The 18,201-nt window shown below is 36.7% G+C and overlaps 5 protein-coding genes across 5 annotated transcripts; 4 read left to right on the top strand and 1 right to left on the bottom strand.

Annotated features, from left to right (window-relative positions):
• The first annotated feature begins 321 nt into the window (after positions 1 to 321).
• LOC111488435 lies at positions 322 to 1,070 on the top strand. The gene is made up of 2 exons (XM_023136176.1): positions 322 to 902; positions 957 to 1,070. Exon 1 carries the CDS (start codon positions 467 to 469, stop codon positions 848 to 850), a length of 384 nt encoding a protein of 127 aa, XP_022991944.1. The 5' UTR covers positions 322 to 466; the 3' UTR covers positions 851 to 902; positions 957 to 1,070.
• Positions 1,071 to 2,346: 1,276 nt separating this feature from the next.
• Positions 2,347 to 5,242, top strand: LOC111488408 (E3 ubiquitin-protein ligase RING1-like). Its single transcript, XM_023136143.1, has 2 exons — positions 2,347 to 3,587; positions 4,907 to 5,242. The coding sequence occupies exon 1, from the start codon at positions 2,572 to 2,574 to the stop codon at positions 3,541 to 3,543; it is 972 nt and encodes a 323-aa protein (XP_022991911.1). The 5' UTR covers positions 2,347 to 2,571; the 3' UTR covers positions 3,544 to 3,587; positions 4,907 to 5,242.
• A 1,849-nt stretch (positions 5,243 to 7,091) lies between these two features.
• LOC111488440 lies at positions 7,092 to 7,486 on the top strand. The gene has a single exon (XM_023136180.1). The coding sequence runs from the start codon at positions 7,141 to 7,143 to the stop codon at positions 7,405 to 7,407; it is 267 nt and encodes an 88-aa protein (XP_022991948.1). The 5' UTR covers positions 7,092 to 7,140; the 3' UTR covers positions 7,408 to 7,486.
• Positions 7,487 to 7,913: 427 nt separating this feature from the next.
• On the bottom strand, positions 7,914 to 11,114 carry LOC111488399 (GTP 3',8-cyclase, mitochondrial). Its single transcript, XM_023136129.1, has 7 exons — positions 10,671 to 11,114; positions 9,655 to 10,269; positions 9,269 to 9,436; positions 8,982 to 9,173; positions 8,607 to 8,675; positions 8,366 to 8,459; positions 7,914 to 8,244 (listed from the first exon to the last, which is right to left on the bottom strand). The coding sequence occupies exons 1-6, from the start codon at positions 10,755 to 10,757 to the stop codon at positions 8,376 to 8,378; spliced, it is 1,215 nt and encodes a 404-aa protein (XP_022991897.1). The 5' UTR covers positions 10,758 to 11,114; the 3' UTR covers positions 7,914 to 8,244; positions 8,366 to 8,375.
• A 729-nt stretch (positions 11,115 to 11,843) lies between these two features.
• LOC111488392 (citrate synthase, mitochondrial-like) lies at positions 11,844 to 18,141 on the top strand. The gene is made up of 20 exons (XM_023136119.1): positions 11,844 to 11,996; positions 12,238 to 12,307; positions 12,406 to 12,468; positions 12,866 to 12,907; positions 13,232 to 13,297; positions 13,476 to 13,541; positions 13,701 to 13,814; positions 13,974 to 14,037; positions 14,324 to 14,406; positions 14,720 to 14,769; positions 14,835 to 14,912; positions 15,114 to 15,242; positions 15,371 to 15,413; positions 15,613 to 15,699; positions 16,187 to 16,288; positions 16,725 to 16,832; positions 16,952 to 17,002; positions 17,464 to 17,537; positions 17,616 to 17,667; positions 17,754 to 18,141. The coding sequence occupies exons 2-20, from the start codon at positions 12,257 to 12,259 to the stop codon at positions 17,844 to 17,846; spliced, it is 1,416 nt and encodes a 471-aa protein (XP_022991887.1). The 5' UTR covers positions 11,844 to 11,996; positions 12,238 to 12,256; the 3' UTR covers positions 17,847 to 18,141.
• The last annotated feature ends 60 nt before the right edge of the window (positions 18,142 to 18,201 follow it).

Raw genomic sequence — 18,201 nt, 5'->3', positions numbered from 1 at the left:
TTCAATTTTGCTCTGACTTTTTGCTTTTTAATAATTACTTTTTTAATGACATGTAAAAACGGGATTGCCTAGGTCGCTTCATGGTCGGTCGTACGTGGCGGGTTTTTATTGGCTACTAGTTTCTGACTCGAATCTGGACCATACAAAGCCACCACATCCTTTGGAATTATCTCGTTTAATTTTTTCAATTTTAATGTCTAAAATGCATTATTTATTGTTTTTTTCTTTGAATTTTATATTAAAAAAGTTTGATAAAAATATTTTAATAGTTCGTCACATAGATAGCTCGAGATTCGTAACGATGTCGCTTGAACAAGCATGATTGCTACATGGAGATAAAAGTAAGGAATCCCAAGTTCTCCCGAGTATTATAAAGCCTCGTAGCCACATAAATTTTCACACCACACCCACCAAAACAAACACAATTTCTTCCTAAATCCATCGTAAGCTCTCTAAGTCGTCGGCCATGGCTGTCAACGGAGACTCCTCCACCACAAATTCCGACTCTCAACCCACTTTTCCCCTTCATCTCTGCTTCTTCTTTCTCATCCTCTTCATGTTCTTGGCCTTCTCTTGGTACTCGACTTACGAGTCGGCTGTCGAAGGCGTTTTCGATCAGCTCAAGCTCCTTCTCATCATCTCGCCACTCCTCCTCCTCCTCCTTGTCCACTGGCTCTCCAATGGTGAAAACGGCCGCCTACCGCCCCTCGTCCCCTTACCGGAAAAGGACTCGCTCCACCGTGCAGGAGGGACGCCGTGGGGGGTCGGGTTTATGTTGGTTATTCTTCTTTTCATGATCTCTTACCAATCTTACTTCCAAGAACGGTGGTTTCCTATGTTGAGCCGGTGATCGGACAGTGTATTGGAAAGTCCGATCTGTCATCCCTTGTCGTTGAACAAGATTCTCTGGATACGAGGAATTTCATATTGTCTAGTCAGCATGAAAGTATTGTTAGTTCTCTTGGGATTCTGTTTTTTTAAGACCAAGAGTTTAGTAGGGATGTGTCGGATCTTGTCAGCATAATATTTGTTTATGTTAACTGTTCATGTAATTAGTTTTTTTTTTTTTTTCCTTATATAAAGTAAAAAAAAAAATATTTCAGAAATTACCTTTTTATGATTTAATTTGTTAGAATTTCGTCGTCTCGACTCTTTTTTTTTTTTTTAGGACATGACTTTGATACCATGTTAGACGAACACAACTCTCCACAATGATATGATATTGTCCACTTTGAGCATAAGCTCTCATGGTTTTGCTTTGGGGTTCTTCAAAAGATCTCATACCAATGAAGATAGTATTTTTTTCATTATAAACTCATGATCATTCTCTAAATTAGTCGACGTGGGACTTTCATCATCCACCAGAATTATTGAAAAATAAGGTACAACTTATTGATATAATAACCTTAATTCTTTTTAGCCTTTCTAACGATTGCTCTCCTTTGGATGTGGTATCAATTTATTCATGTACCCCTCATTTACTTAGATATCATGTGCTCGCTAGCTTCTGCCTTAGTTCATCCCCGAACCATATTCTACTAGGAAAGCCCTTATATGATTTTGTAATGCCCCATGCCATCAAGTACCAGAACTAGATTCCAAATCTTTATTCGAATCTTGGACATAAGATATACATAAAATGTGACAATATGGTATAAACCTACTGTTAACTTGAGCATCACTTTACTAGTTAAAACTAACGAGATTAATGTTTGAATTCTCCATTTCTACATGTAATCGGCTTAAAAAAAAACACTTGGTTATACCACGTTGAAAGATTTTTTAGGGGTTTTTTAGTTCAGTGTGTGAAAATCGAGATTCATACCTATCGATTCTTAGTTGAAAGTGTTAATATCAAAATCTAGTTAGGTTAAATCTCAAAAAATAACCAAATTTAGAGACTGAAATTATCACACACGAAATTATAATGATATATATAGAGAATAACGTAACATTTTTTCTAATCCGGAACCGTTAAAGATTAGATGTAATTGGTAAAAGAAATTAGTTGGAATTGAAACAATTAAGAGGAAGCTCCAAATGTCATTTATGAAGTTGAAGCCATTGAAAACATTAATTACAGTGGTTGAACGGTAATTAAAGCATGTTGGGAGGGTTAATGGTTTGAATCCTAATTATCCAAATATCCCATAAAAATATATATATTTATTTCAATTTTTATATGCATGAATTAAAAGCTAATATCAAAATCTTAATGACGAAGAATAGATATGTTTAATTTATTATAGTTGATGTTTTCCGTACATGTCATTGGGGTGTTGGATAAAGATGGGAGAAAAAGAAAATGAGAATGGTGGGTTGCGAGATTCGAACGATGGCGGGGAGAACAAAATTTGAGGAAAGCTACAATCTACCAAATAAAGTGAAGGGGAATGGCGGACGGACCCACAGGGGCGGCCCTGCCACTAACCACAACCACTGCGCTAAAACCCAATTTCAAAATCACACCCAAATTTCCAAAATCTCTCTTATCTTTACCCAATTTTTAGGGGCGGGATCGATTGGAACGCCAAAATTCAGCGGTACGTCACTTCAGGTGTGGTAAAAACCATGTCCTCCGCCTCCGCCGCCACCGCCGCCGCCGCCGAACGGCACACCTACTGGTGCCACGAGTGCGATATGAGCGTCACTTTGGTATCTCCTTCTTCGTCTTCTTCGTCTTCTTCGTCTTCTTCTTCTTCTTCTTCCTCTCTCCTTTGCCCTCACTGCCTCACTGACTTCCTTGAACACATGGATTTCACCATACCCACTTCTTCTTCTTCAATTTCCGACCATCCCATTTCCTCTTCTTCCCCTCCAGATTCCGATCCGTCATCCTTCGTCATCGTCGACCCTCTTCCGACCACCTCCGATGACAATTACCTCCTCAGCAGCCCCCAATTCCTCCGCCTTTTCCAGCAGCTCGCGGATTCATCCGATTCCGATTTTGCCCCATCTGTACCCTTCAACCCATTTACTCCGATCAAAGCCTCTGTCATGGCGATTCCCACGATTAAAGTCTCCTCCGCCATGCTCGAGGAAGACCCAATTCTAATTTGTGCTATTTGCAAGGATAAGTTCCTTCTTGATGTCGAAGCCAAACAGCTCCCCTGTTCTCATCTTTACCATCCTGATTGCATTCTTCCATGGCTTTCTAATCATGATTCGTGCCCTCTTTGCCGCTATAAGCTTCCTTCTGATGAACCTTCGGATCATGTGAGATGTAGGGGGGCAACTATGGCCTTGTTGAGGGCTAGGGACCTGATGCCTCAAGAAGATAGTTATGGGTTGAGGACTACTCTTGAACATATGGCTAGAAGGCATAGCTCTATTTTTAGTGAAGGAGTTCAAGTGGATCCGTCTCAATCTCCCACTCAGTTGGGGGTTGCTGTGATGGGAAATGGGGAACAGACTGACAGTGTTGAGACTGTTTCTAGTGTGGCTACTGATGATGGGATTGTAATTGTCAATAGCAGTGGTGATGAAAATGGGTTTGTGCTAATGGATGGACCAATAAATGAGGATGCTGGCACCTTAGCTTAGGATATTGGAGTTTCTCCTTCGAGTTTTGTTTCTGCAAATTTGAGGTTTGTGTTCTTCCTTTTTACTGCTGTTCTTTAGTTATTCTTCATGTTTTTGTAGTTCATGTTGATGTGGGGGATTTCTATACTGAATTTGGAATGAACAGAGCTTATATTTGATTTAAATTAAGAACCGATAGAGTGGCTTGTGATTGAGTTGAGTTCTTAGAGCTTTAGAACTTATTGACTGGCAGGTTTGATACTCTTTTCAGGATTTATGATATCTGTTATTGGGCTTGTTACTTGAAACATCCATTTAGAGCATCTTGGTCATAGATAAGGATTGAAGCTTGATCCAAGCTTTCAGCTCTTAGTTCCTAATGATGACTCTTTGGCTGATAGGCGGCGATGATGCAAAAAGATGCAAATTTGAAACCATTTAACAAAGCCCGTGATGAACATTTCCAGAATGAGAAGATTTAGAGCCCATCTAGAGTGACTTTCCAAGTGCCTAAAAATGGGGTTTTAATGCTAGAAAAAGGGGTTTTGAGCACTTAAGACCAGGTTTTTTGAGCTGGATGAAAAATCTTAGATGCACGAGACAATAAAACATCTTTTCAATCCAGAAATCAAACAAAATATGGAGGAAATATGTTGTGAGATCCCACCTCGATGGGAGAGGAAAACAATTGTTAGCGAGGATGCTGGGCCCCAAAAAGGGGTGGATTGTAAGATCCCATATCGGTTGGGGAGGAGAACGAAACATTATTTATAAGGATGTGTAAACCTCTCCCTAACAGACGTGTTTTCAAAACCTTGAGGGGAAGCCTGAAAGGGAAAGCCCAAAAAGAACAATATATGCTAGCGGTGGACTTGAGTTGCAAGATCGGTGTGCTTTAACTTTGTAGAATATTTCTGGCATGCCTTCTTTATATTTGATGATCATAGGCTTGACTGTACTATCATAGCATATTTCTGGCTTATCTTAACTATATAGTCCTTCTGGCTCTAGCCTAATCTGTCTGGATAACCTTAATGTACAAAACTTAGCATTGCAGTAATTGTGTACTGGCTTAACACATCTCCAAATCATGTCTGAAAGATCAAATACTTGTTATTCTTTTTGAAAACGAAAATGTTTGTCGTTCTTTACCTTGCATAACGTCTTTCGTGTCATGTTTTTATGCAACTACTGAGCTCCTGTGAACTGCTAGAGTAAGATTCCTGGTTCTACTGTCTGAAAAACAACCTCAAATATGACAAGCTTACTTGAAGAACAGGATCTGTTCTGTCCTCAAGTTCTAAAAAACCACCTTAAATATGAAGAAACCGCATTCTTTGTGTTCTGTTTACTTATTTGTAGTGTCATTTATTTATGACTGCAGGTAATGTAATAGGATATGGTTGTTAGAGGAATCTTAGAGAGGTACCACAAGTAGGTGATTGATTGGAAGTGTAAATTGCTACAAAGAAGGACTCTGCTTCTTCTTCTTGTTCATCTTTGGTAACAATGTCTCTGCATAATAAGAGTTGAACCTTATTTACAGTGTTATCAGCTGCCAATGTTTTCCTCTCCCTTCTTCCCCAATTCTCTGTTTCAGTCATGGTTTGAGTTAATGAATATACATCTATATCCATATCTATTATAAAGCTCACCACTTTGAATACTATTTTGATCCTTTTGAACTTGTTCGTGTAATAAATCTTAAAATTAGTCTTCATCTTCATTGATAGAAATAAGATTGACGTACGTACACTAATTATTACTTATGGAAAAGTATAATGATTAAAATAGAACGAGTCTCAAAGTACAATGATTTTTTCCTTATATTCATGAGTGATCTGGTCATTTGCTTTGTATTTTAAGTATATACCCATTAAATACGTCTGGTAACTCATATTGTAATTTTAGTTAGGTAGTCACTCTTTGCTTCATTTACCTCAGATTTTGTCGTTTTTTTTTTCTTTTCTTCTATTCATAAGATAGCTTTTAACCTACGTTTTGACTGATTTAGCCACGTATTCCGTAGATATTTAGTATGATTCGGCTTGGAAAGTAGTATTTTGACGGTAGGTGCATAGGTCTTCGCCTAACTTTTTGGGCAGGTTCACAGGTCAATGTTTTTGCCTGCCCCAACCCGTAGTACTTGGGTTTCCCTCCAAATCAAAAGCAAAATGGTTTGCCTCTTGGGTCTCGTCAAGCAACTTGGCTTAGAGAGAAAATCTGGTGTCGCCATACAAGTGGCAAGTTTTCACCTATGTGAATGAATAAAATGTGATCGAATTCCCGAGAGTGGTGGGGAAGGTTTTTACATGAATTGAGGGTGAATATTATTATTCCATGAGGAATACTTAGTTGGTAGAGAAAAACAAAATCCCAGTTTGCTTGGAAGCGTCAACTGTTGAGGGTCTGGCTTCAACTTCAAACTTGGACCCGCCCACCATTTGTGTAATGTGCGAAGGAATATGCGATGTGGGGTGGGGGGTGGTGAAGAGAGGGTAAAAGGGGTGACGCCGTTCCACATAGACATTGCATTGGGAAAGAAGCAACCAAATCCTGACTTTGGTACGTCCACTCAAAGTCACTTTCATCCTCCTCTTCCTCTCTCTCTCTCTCTCTCTCTCACCTTTTTAATCGGAATCTTTCAGAAAAAGATGGCAGAGGGAGATGAAGTGGTGAAACTTTTAAACTAGGAAAGTCTTTTCTTATCGCTAATATATTACTAAAAGTGCCTGTAAGATCTTACAAATTCTTTTAACAGCCCACAATATTGCTTCAAACTTGCCCATTAAATTACAAGCTTTCACTTTCAAGATTTTAAAAAAAATTGATTTTTTAGCTTTTGATTCTAACCATGTTTAATAGTACTTAAATACCTATCAAAATACCCTTGACGTTAATTTTCGATTATTCAATTATTCGATCAATTTAATGTTTGATTTATGCTATCAAAAGGTTTTTCTTTATTCGACTCCTACTTTCTAACCTTATCTCTAAGAACTCATTTAATAGATCAAAAACTCAGGAGTTCGCCTTTCGCCTCTTGCACTAGTAGCATCAAAGAGAAAGAATTAGAGTCCGGAAGAAAGATGAGTTGAAAATTGTTTGTTCTATCTTCTATAGAACCTGACATTATTAATAATACTAATGTCAACTAGAACTTGACCTCAAGCCTTGAGGACATGGTCTTGGGAGGTTAAGACTCGAGAAAGGGAGTCGTGTTCACCTCGAGAGTGATGAACAAGGTTAATTGGATTATTAGATTAGACTTTACCTATGAAATGGAATCCTAATTTTGAATTTTTAAAGAAGTTTCAGAATCATTTCAAGCAAATTTGGAGGAAATTGGTTGAAACTTCAATATGGACACAAAAAAGGTACAGAGAGCTACAAAGAGGTCGAAACTTCCACGGCTCCACCCGCCTATCCTACACTCTAGCTTAAGCAGCAAGTCAAAGTAAGTTTCAAGTTCTTAAATAAACAAAACCTCCACGCTTTTCCAATTCCTAATTCACCGAATTAGTTTATATACGCCTTCTTCTTCTTCTTCCCATGTCATTCCAGTTCACTCCATTGCTTTCGCCTTCGATTTCTGATACTTTTCACTTCTAATCTCTGATGATGATGGAGATTAGGCATTTGGAAGGAATGGCTGAGACTGCAGCCGTGTTCCTCCTTGTGCAGATTCTGGTTTATCTAATTCTCTCTAAATCTTCCCATGTCTTCTCTAAGAACACGAAGAGGTCTCTTAGTTTCAGACAGGTCCGATCTCTGAGTATCCGTCGGATTATGGCAGCTCTCTCCGATTTCCCCTCTGGCGCCGGCGACCCAGACGAAAGTCGTGGGAATGTGGAACAATGTTCGATGAAGGCAGTTCTTAAATGAAGCTGGCCGATGGGTTTCTTCTATTGTTTGTCATTTGGTGTTCCATTCTTTAAATTTTGTGAATAATTATGCATATTTGTTCCATTTTTAAAGTGTGTTAAATGTTTGAAGTTCCTAACCATGTTTGATAATTTCGAATTTACCACAAATTCAACCATCCTCAAATGAAACTAATTTGAAGGGAATGTCTTCTAAGAGCTTAAAAGGTATTTCAAAGTAAAAAAAAAATAAATAAAACTACGACGACAACAGTAACACACGTATACATGTATAATACACACACGTTAAAGCTCTTAAAAAGTCATTTTAAATTGGTCCAAGACTTTCAACCATCAAATGAAATAACAATTATGCATATAGAAGTAAAGAGACAACTCAAATCGCCTACTTGTATGATTAAAATTCAACAATTAAATGCAGTAGACCCGAGCAATTTAACCAATAAAAAACAATATATGCAAACATATTGAATTGTATAGGATGCACAAAAGGATGAACTATTCTGATGTATAAACGTGAGGTTACCTAAATGCATGGTTTTCTATTTGATTTGATGAGCGAGGTCTTCTAAAGTTATGATGCAAAATAAACAACACTAACCACTCTATATTAGCATTTAAATTACAACTGGCATCATAATGTTACCGACCAAAGTTGTACATGAATCAGCCAGACATATCTTTTACAGTACTAACTAGTGCAGTGTATGCCTTTTTATGGTTTTTCACTTACCAGGCTTCTTTATATTAGCACTACAGTTTTGACTTCAATCTCGACGGTATCCATGTATACCAACAGGGCTCTATTCTAGTCAAGCTAGTTGGACAGAAATGGGACCTGAAACAGACACATCTAGAATCCTTAACAAAGAAGATTGAACAGTTTAGGTTTGCAAGAGATGTGCGTTTATCTTTATGGCATGTTTGGAAAGGGAGAGATGCATTGGCAAAGGAATTACCAAGTTTAGATTAGCCACCAATGTGTATCATAGGTCTATTTGCAGTCTTTGCAATGTCAAACATTCCAGCATGTGAAGATTTCTTTCTTCTTACCTGAGATACAGGAGTAAAATTACGTGCAGTACCCAAATAAAGGCGTATTCGGAAATATGGAAATATGTATATAAGTTGATGCTTCGAATCAAATAACTGTTAGGAATAAGAAGTTTAAGGCATCTTGAGAAAATAAAATTGAAGTACCGCTGCACCAATTATTTCCCTAAGCCCATTATCATCAGCACCATGACGAAGTGGGTCTCTCAAGCTAACCTGAAATTAATAACCCCTAATAAATTAATGGGAGGATTAGAACTTTTATACTTGCACTAATCTATGCCTACCAGTCTACCACATAATAACTTGATCCATGCGAAAATCTACACAAATGAAGGTCAAGCAGCAAATGGCACATTTTAAGTAAGAAATAAATCTAAAAGTAAAGTCCATTAAATTCAACTGTGCACAACACATTGTTGAAAACAAGGTTAGCTGAACATATGGAGGGAGGGGGTGGAGGCTATGGTTCCATACTCTCATTCTAAGATGAATGCAACAATAGACTAGAAGAAGATTTACCTCTGACGGACCAAATAAGCAGACTTTAAAGTTTCCATCTGCTAAAAGTCGCAATCTATTGCAACCAGCACAAAAATGCTCAGTCATTGACGTAATAAAAGAAACTGTACCCAGGTGCCCATCTATTCTGAAGTTCTTCGCTGTCTCTGTGGGATGATCCCCAAGTCGTGTCAGGCCTGTAAAGTGCTTATCCTGTCCAGCAAAATATAAGGAATTAGCATATAGAAAGACCCCTAGCGAAAATCTAAAATCTTTTAGATTGATTGCCTGTAAGGATTCTACCTTACCACTGTTTGCAAAATTTCTGAGTAGGGTACCAGTTTCTTTACATTCCAAACATTTCCATCAAAGGGCATAAACTCAATGAACCGAATATTAATTGGTTTATTACGAGTCAGCTCAACAAAATTGCAGATTTCATCATCATTGAAACCACGCATTATAACACAATTCACCTGAGAATAATAGAGTAAAAGAAAAATCCTTGTAAGAATATGTGCCAGGTATGATAAATGAATAATAACATTCTATGTCTGTATACCAAGAATCAACCAGAAAATGAATTGCCAAAGACTGCCAAAGACAACGAAGAGTTGATAGAGAAATAGGAAAATGAGAAAAGTGACAACAGTTCAAAAGGGATAGTTTTCTTCTACCAAGGTATAATACATACTTTAACAGGATTGTAACCAAGGTCTATCGCAGCATTGATAGATTCCATGACCTTTTCATGCCCCTTGCGTCGGGTCATGAATTCAAACTTTGCTGGAACCAAAGTATCCAAACTAATATTAATAGCAGTAAGCCCACATTCTTTCAGCATCGGAAGTTTTCTGGCAAGGACAATTCCATTCGTGGTCATAGCCAGTGTCTTCAAACCTTTTAAATTGGACAGCTCTAAACATATATCCTCAATATCTTTCCTAATGGTAGGCTCCCCACCAGTCAAGCGAATTTTATTTACACCAGAGCTTACAAAAAGATTAGCCAATCGAATAATTTCGTTTCGAGTAAGAAGTTTGGGGCTGGAAGTCAGGTCTACACCTTCCGCAGGCATACAGTACTGACATCTCAAGTTGCAACGTTCTGTCAATGATATCCTTAAGTAAGTGTGCATCCTCCCAAATGAATCAACCAACATATCAGAGTTGGAGGTTTCTTTCTGGATTTCATCCGACAACTTAGCACAAGACGTAGCATACATTCTCGAAGCATCCAGTTGTTCCCCGAATGTTGTAAAACCATTAACTTTTCTGATCATGGAGTAAGATGCATTTTCAGAGCCCACCTATTTTAAATAAGAGACATATATAAAAACTCCATATAGCAGTACTCAAAATTCAAATGACTACAAACAATGAAAGATAATGAGGAGATCTCAACGAGATTTCTAATGTTGCATATGCAATGCTCATAAAATTTTAAACCTCTAAATTTCAACGGTAATAATATGTCGTTATTCCCGAAACACAATCCACTACAAAAATATTTAAAAAGAGGGGAAAACAAAGAACCGAAATTAAAAGAGACGTCACAAGAGAAGCGGAATAATCGAGGCAAATTCTAGATATTCAAATCGCCTAACACAGAAACGAATCACGATTATCATCAAAATTTCAGTATCCAAAAACTAATTTATCAGACACAAAAACACGAGGCAGCGAATTAATGGAAACGGAAAGCACAAACCGATAGGAAATTAAATTTTCCAGACGCCACAAGACAATTGGTGACGATGCATGCATTTCTTCTCATCTTCGTCGCCAAAGCCATCATCACAACGACTTCGTTTGAAATGAAAACGAATAGAATAGCCAATAAAGCAGGAAAATGAAACCGATAACAGTATTCTTCCGATTAACGAGGTTGAAGAAGACGATGATGATTCAATTGAATCCGGAAGCTCCGCAAACAGAGCCTGAGAAGGAGACGGAATCCGACCTGATCAACCGCACATTCCTGCTCGATTCTTTCGGCTTTTCGGCGAAGTGAAGGGTCAGATATTTTTGCTTCTTGGATTATCCAATTCGGTGAATATGAAGTTCGGTGGTTTTGACTTGCAGTCGGCTTCACACATACATCAATTATCTCTCTTTCCTCACCTTTTCTTTTTTACATCTCTGCGAATTCTCAATCTGTATGTTTTTTTGCGTTGTTTTGTCGTTATTAGAATTTATATAAATAAATAATTTTAGTTTTTTTAATTAATTCTAACAACTTTATTGTTCATTAATTTTATAAATTTAATTATTACTAAATATTTTATTTTTATTAAGTCAAATATTCATGAATTAAAAACAAGTGACTTATTTATTTATTAATTTACCAACAAGTTTTTGTTAGCGTGTTTGATGTATAAATTATATTTTATTTTTTTAAAAAATATGACTTATTAAGGTTTGGCATTGTTTTATACTTTAAATTTTATAATCAATAATTCTTGAAATAAATTTATTTTATTGTATTAGATAAATATTTGAATTTTTTTGAAGATTATATATTTTAAAAAATATCTAAGTTAAAAAGAAAACTAAATTTATAATATTAAAAAATTATAAATTAAATTGAGAAAATATTAGAGAGGCCTGAAAATGAGAGCGTGTTTTGGTCAGACAACAAGAGTTAATACCAAATTTGAGATCTCCAAAGAGTCGCCGCCAACTCGCGGCCGGGCGTTGAATATAGCGCTTTTTTATTTTACATTCCTGCTATACCCCTCATATTTAGCTCAATTAACGGTTTTGCCCCTATCTTTAACGGACTTTTGTAATCATTCTCATTTCGCCGCCAGATGTCAAGGGTATTTTCGGTATGCTTTCACGGTATCTTCAACCACTGCAAGCGAACGTACAAGTTAAAAGCAATAAAAGAATTTTCATTTCTTTATTTCTCATTTGATTTCCTCTGGGAATAAAGAATCGTGAAGGCTCCTCAGTTTTCAGTTTCGGAATCATCATTGATACAGATCGATCTGCGTGCAGCGTCGCAGCTTTCTCTCGCTGCTCTGACTTCCCTGTACGTTCCATTTCACTGCAGTTGATTCCTGTTTGATTTCTTCCTTCGCTTTCCCTTTTAGATGATAAAAAGTGCAAGGCTTGTCGTTCATCTTCTATATTCGTATCTTGCTGGATTTCCCTTCTGATTTTCTTGTTTTATCGTTTACCACTGTGTATATACAGTATTTTGCTTGTTATTGCTGTTTTATCAAGGTCTGTGATCTTTGTATTTAGCAAGTTTTGTTATATGCATTATGCAGGTAGGGAATTTTGAGAGTCATGGCGTTCTTCAGGAGTTTGACGGCTCTTTCCAAGCTACGGTCGCGTGTTGTGAGTATATTGTTTTGAGTTCTTCCCTGTTTTTGGTAATTGTTAGTTATTTTGTTGGTAAAGCCTTTAACAGTCTGTAAATATCTGGGATGTTTCAGGGACAGCAGTCTAATCTGAGAAACTCCGTTAGATGGCTTCAAATGCAGAGCTCATCCGATCTTGTAATACTCTATACTAACGTTAATAAATTCCCGTGAACCTTTATTGGTTAGACCACGTTTTAAGTCTTGAGACTTAACTTTAAGATAGATCTTACAGTTATGAATTGCTTAAATCAGACTGTAACGGCTGCAATTCCCAGATTTCCGGAGTCGATAAGTGTAGCCATTAAGTCTCCGTGCATGTTTTCAATTGTTGATGACATATTTTCTGTTGCAATGCAATCGGTTTGCCTGCATCCAACAAATCAAATACAATATTTGTTACTCTGACTACTTCAATAACTAGTTAACTGTTTGGAGATATCCTGATGCACGGTGTAGTTAGTTAACTGGCAAATTGAATAATTATTTCAATCCAATGAGTGATTTCGCTTATGAAGTTATATCTGTCATGCAGGACCTACAATCTCATTTGAGGGAATTGATTCCAGAGCAGCAGGTTTGTTTATCCTAACAGTATCATTTGTGCACCCCCAAGATAAATGTGAAGGCCAAGTGCTTCAATTCTTATTCTTTTAAGTTTTACGTTGAAGTCTCAGTTGATTTATGACGAATTCACTGAAATAGGATGCCTGTTTTAACAAAAATTCATCAGACCATTACTGATGTTGTTTTCCTTATCTCTAGTTTGGTCGAAAGTTACTGTAAGTATAGAACAGTGTGACTAATTGATTCAATGCATTTAATGCCAAGCCTGATCGAACTTTCCAGGAAAATATTATTGTTCATTTATATATATTCTTAATATTTTTAATAATTATAGGATCGCCTGAAGAAATTCAAAGCAGAACATGGAAAGGTTCAACTGGGCAACATCACTGTTGATATGGCAAGTATATTTACATGACTAGTCTCTATTTTTCTGCTCTCCAGTATCAGTGGCAAAGTTTATTATCTCATGATCCATGCAACCAAATCTTTCCCGGGAGTTCTTAAACTAACTAACATTTCTGCAAGCATTTTCTTCAAATCTTTTAATTAAATGCCTTGTTTTTAACATTGTGAAGGTACTTGGTGGAATGAGAGGAATGACGGGGCTACTGTGGGAAACATCTTTACTTGATCCCGATGAGGTATGCAATCCTTTTGGTTAATACCTAGTGAGGTGATCTGGTCCTGAATGTCTGTTCATAATGTTTCTGTGCTCGATATAAATGGTCATCTCTGGTCTATTTGAATTGGATGAATTCTGGTATTGATAAAGTAATGGATTTGAAGTATTATTTTTATAGGGTATTCGCTTTAGGGGTTTGTCAATTCCTGAATGTCAAAAATTGCTACCAGCTGCGAAGCCTGATGGAGAACCATTACCTGAGGGCCTTCTGTGGCTTCTTCTCACAGGAAAGGTGAGTTGCTCAAAAAGCTTGTGTTGTTGTATACATTTGCCTCATAGGAATTTATATCAGTGTTGTAAAGACATGTAGCTGATAGAATAAAGTACTTCTTGTAAGCAAGATTTTGCTTATACTGACAAATATTTCATCATTTATTCTTTCATATATCAGGTGCCAAACAAAGAGCAAGTAGATGCATTATCCAAGGAGTTACAAAGTCGAGCCATTGTTCCAGGTTCATCTTGCTTCTGTATTAAATTGTTCAGAACTTGATGGTGTTGACAAGATAATAAAAATCAGATTGTCTAATTGTTTTGTTTATCAGCATTTTTTACTAGACAAGTATATTAAGATATTGCCAGTTTTTCATTTTCCACCTGGAACCTTGTAAGTTGTATATGAGATCCATCATGTTAGTTGGACAAGCATATATGGTTAATTTAGGACAACCAGTGGCTGTCTGTTCCCCTCCAACGAAGACATTTTCCTAAATGGTGGGTTTTTATCATTCCTGGTTGCAGATTATGTATACAAGGCCATTGATGTTCTTCCTGTTACATCTCATCCGATGACTCAGTTTGCGACAGGTGTCATGGGTCTTCAGGTTAGTAATGAAGTTCTCTATTTATCACATCCTAGATGAAGTGATTTTGGTTTTCTTGCTCAACTTTACGAGAAAGTGTTCTGCATGAGATAATATGATCATTTTGATTTTATATTATATTCCTTAAATATTTTAAATTTGTTTATTTTGATCAAAACCCATTGTCTTATGCTTTGCTTCAATTTTATCAACCCTGCACTGCTGAGTTTTAGTTTGTTGGAAACGTAACTATTTCAATTCTAGTAGTTATGTAATTATCTAGGCATATTGTTTTTAGATGTCCTTTAAGGTGTCTACTTGTACTTCATTTCAGGTTCAGAGTGAATTCCAGAAGGCCTATGAGAAAGGAATTCATAAATCAAAGTAAGTTTATGCATTCAAGATTCACGCTTCCTATTACTCTAGTACTGAAAACTATTCATTTTTAGGTACTGGGAACCAACATATGAAGATTCACTGAATTTGATTGCTCGAGTACCTTTGGTAGCTTCTTATGTCTACCGCAGGTTGGTAGATTACTTTCTATATTGATATACTTGTCTATTGTATTTCAACTAATTCTATTCCCATGTGGAAATATCTCATTTTCAATCAGCGTCATCAGGATAACCCTTGCATATTTAAAAATGTCCTGGCACCTTCTCGCACTTTCTCCTCCTTGTTACCTTGTTGGATTAATTTGGATTTCTTTCTAAACATTTATGAAGGATATACAAGGATGGCCATATAATTCCAAAAGATGACTCTCTGGATTATGGTGGGAATTTTTCACATATGTTGGGATTTGACAGTCCCCAAATGCAAGAACTCATGAGGCTCTATGTTACTATTCATAGGTATTGGATATGTTATTCCACTCCATATGATTTAGACCATTTAAATTTCTACATATCATATCTTAAAATAGTAAGGAAGAGAGAAGAATAATAAAATAAGATCTAATATATGGAAAAATGACCTGCAGTGATCATGAAGGTGGGAATGTTAGTGCTCACACTGGCCACCTTGTAAGTTAATCTCGCTTCTCAAGTTTTATTGAATCGTGTTTTTTCTTTTCTCTTTTGTATTTTATTGCATCTTATATAATCTACACTTCTGTTGCATAATTATTGAAACATGGCCATTTCAAGCGGTAGTCAGTGTAATGTTTCTGCACATCAACGTTCATGCCCATGTCATTCTGAGCTATTTAAAACTTTTATGCAGGTTGCTAGCGCACTTTCAGATCCTTATCTTTCATTTGCTGCTGCTCTAAATGGTCTGGCTGGGCCATTACATGGTTTGGCAAATCAGGTGCGGGGTAGATTGTTTTCTAATAGCTACTCTTTCTTCCCCTCCATTTAGTACTGAACTTTTAATAGAGTATACAATTATTATCTGTGACACTCTCATTATAGTGACGGACTTAATTCTTACTACTTTTTCCCCCCTCGAGCCATTTACCTTCAATTTATCTTGGGGAAAAAAATATCAGTAGAGAAGCAACAGGTATCGAGAAGATTCTTTGGGTTTATTCTTCATAAGCGTATTGGATAGTCTGATTGTACCTTATCAACATTCTTCAGATTTTTTTTTTGCTTCTGCTACGTATCTTTTGAGCAATGGAACTTATTTCTTCTGTTTTTATCTGTAGATTTGAAATCAAGTAATTTTTTAGTGTTAACCTTAACTAATATTAATCGGCTTTATGGCATGAATGCATAGCAAATGTTTTTCCCTATGCATCTTAATCAACATGTAAAGGTTGCCAATTTTGTTGCTCAATTTACACTGCTTGCAGGAAGTTTTGCTTTGGATCAAATCTGTTGTGGATGAATGTGGAGAGAACATAACTAAGGAGCAGTTGAAAGACTATGTTTGGAAAACACTAAACAGTGGCAAGGTATCAACTTAAATTCATTCTTCATTTTCGCTCTAGCTAAAAAGGTCAGGCATGGAGCTCATACTTAATTTACCTTCAGCTTCGCTTATAAAAAGATGGTATCATTTGTGTAATTTGCTGACTGTACTTCTGTTGTATAATAACAACTGTTTGTCTCTCTTCAGGTCTTCATTATAGGAATACATATTTTTGGCCTTTTTTTAAGTTGGAAAATTCACTAATTCTCCCCTTAGTTAACACTGTTAGAGAAAATTTTCCTTCAAGCATTTCCGTCATAGTGGTTTGTTTATCTGGGAGACATTTTTTCCCATTTTCATAAACACTTTGGATCTTGTCTACTATAGGAAGAGGATTACGCAATTCCTTTTCAAATTTAAGGTTGCATATTCGTTGAAGGAACTTTCATCAATTTCTTATCATTCTTTTGAAATTGTAGGTTGTTCCAGGATTTGGTCATGGAGTTCTGCGTAAAACAGATCCAAGATATACTTGTCAGAGAGAGTTCGCCTTGAAGCATTTGCCCGACGATCCTCTTTTTCAGCTGGTTGTCACTTATCCCTGATTGAAGACTTAAATTAACATATATTTTAACCTGTATAGATCTCTTTTTTTTTACTTAATCTGTAAATCCTTCACTCGATAACCTAGCATGGGCATTTGCAGGTATCCAATCTCTACGAAGTTGTGCCACCCATCCTGACAGAACTTGGCAAGGCAAATTGATAAGCCTCTCTTTACTAGCTCAGTTGTGCATGCTCCTCATATTCCGTACTAATAATTTCTACAAGCATATATGAACTCATTTTTTTATGTATGGACATATTAACATTAAAAAAAAAAAAAAACATGAAGTTATGAGGTGCAGGATAGGTTAGTGTGACTTGGGGGGGGGGGGGGGGGGGGGGGGGGGGCTGATTTTTTTTTTTTTTAATCATGTTTACCAACCGTGTAGATTCAGATTCTTTCCAGTTTGGATAATCGTAAAATGGACTGAATCTTCTTTGTTTATGAACCAAGACATGATCCCAAGATGATATATTTATTCATTTTTTAATCATCATAATATATTTTTTGATTGACTCCATGAAACTATCCTCTGAATTGTTGATACTCGTGGAGAGCACCCAAGGATCTTACATTATCGTCTCTTCTTGTGGCGTTTTCCTCGTTTGCAGGTTAAAAACCCATGGCCAAACGTTGATGCTCATAGTGGAGTGCTGTTGAACTACTTTGGTTTGACTGAAGCAAGGTAGATTGTGATTCAATAGTACGCATTCAAGTTTTAACTAATCGATAACTAAAAACTTTCCTTTTTAACTATGCGCAGGTACTTCACTGTTCTCTTTGGCGTTTCAAGGAGTCTTGGAATTTGCTCTCAGGTTTGTTTACTTCAACATTCATTTTCAATTCTTCTTGGTTTTACCCAACTCTTTGATATTTACTGTATTCTATTTTGTGGGTTCAGTTAATATGGGACCGAGCTCTGGGATTGCCACTCGAGAGGCCAAAGAGCGTGACGTTGAAATGGCTCGAGGACTACTGCAAAAAAGCAGCTTGATTTAAAATGGCTGACTAAAAAATGTTCATTCAGCCTTCACAAATTGATCCAGGGTGAGAGATCTCTTCTCATTTGTAATAATTACTCAAGCATGGTTAACCACACAGATGCAGGATCATCTGGAACTACTTTCGGGGATTAGTATTTTTTTAGAATCACTTGTGTTTTAAACTTGCTGGGTTTTCTGACAAATTTTTATTCGTTCGGCCTCATTAAGTAGTCATTAGAAGTACAATATTCAGGAGAGGAAATGGTGGGAGCCATAAATAAAAGGGTTTGAATACCTTGAAGTATACATGCATTTTTCAGTATCAAAGTCTATAACTTTGCATGAAAGATTAATATCGTTTTATAG

Source organism: Cucurbita maxima, unplaced genomic scaffold (assembly GCF_002738345.1).
Source record: "Cucurbita maxima cultivar Rimu unplaced genomic scaffold, Cmax_1.0 Cma_Scf00013, whole genome shotgun sequence".
Classification (NCBI taxonomy): Eukaryota; Viridiplantae; Streptophyta; class Magnoliopsida; order Cucurbitales; family Cucurbitaceae; genus Cucurbita; species Cucurbita maxima.
Note: the sequence above shows the minus strand (reverse complement) of the source record. Positions and strands in the feature narration are given on the sequence as shown.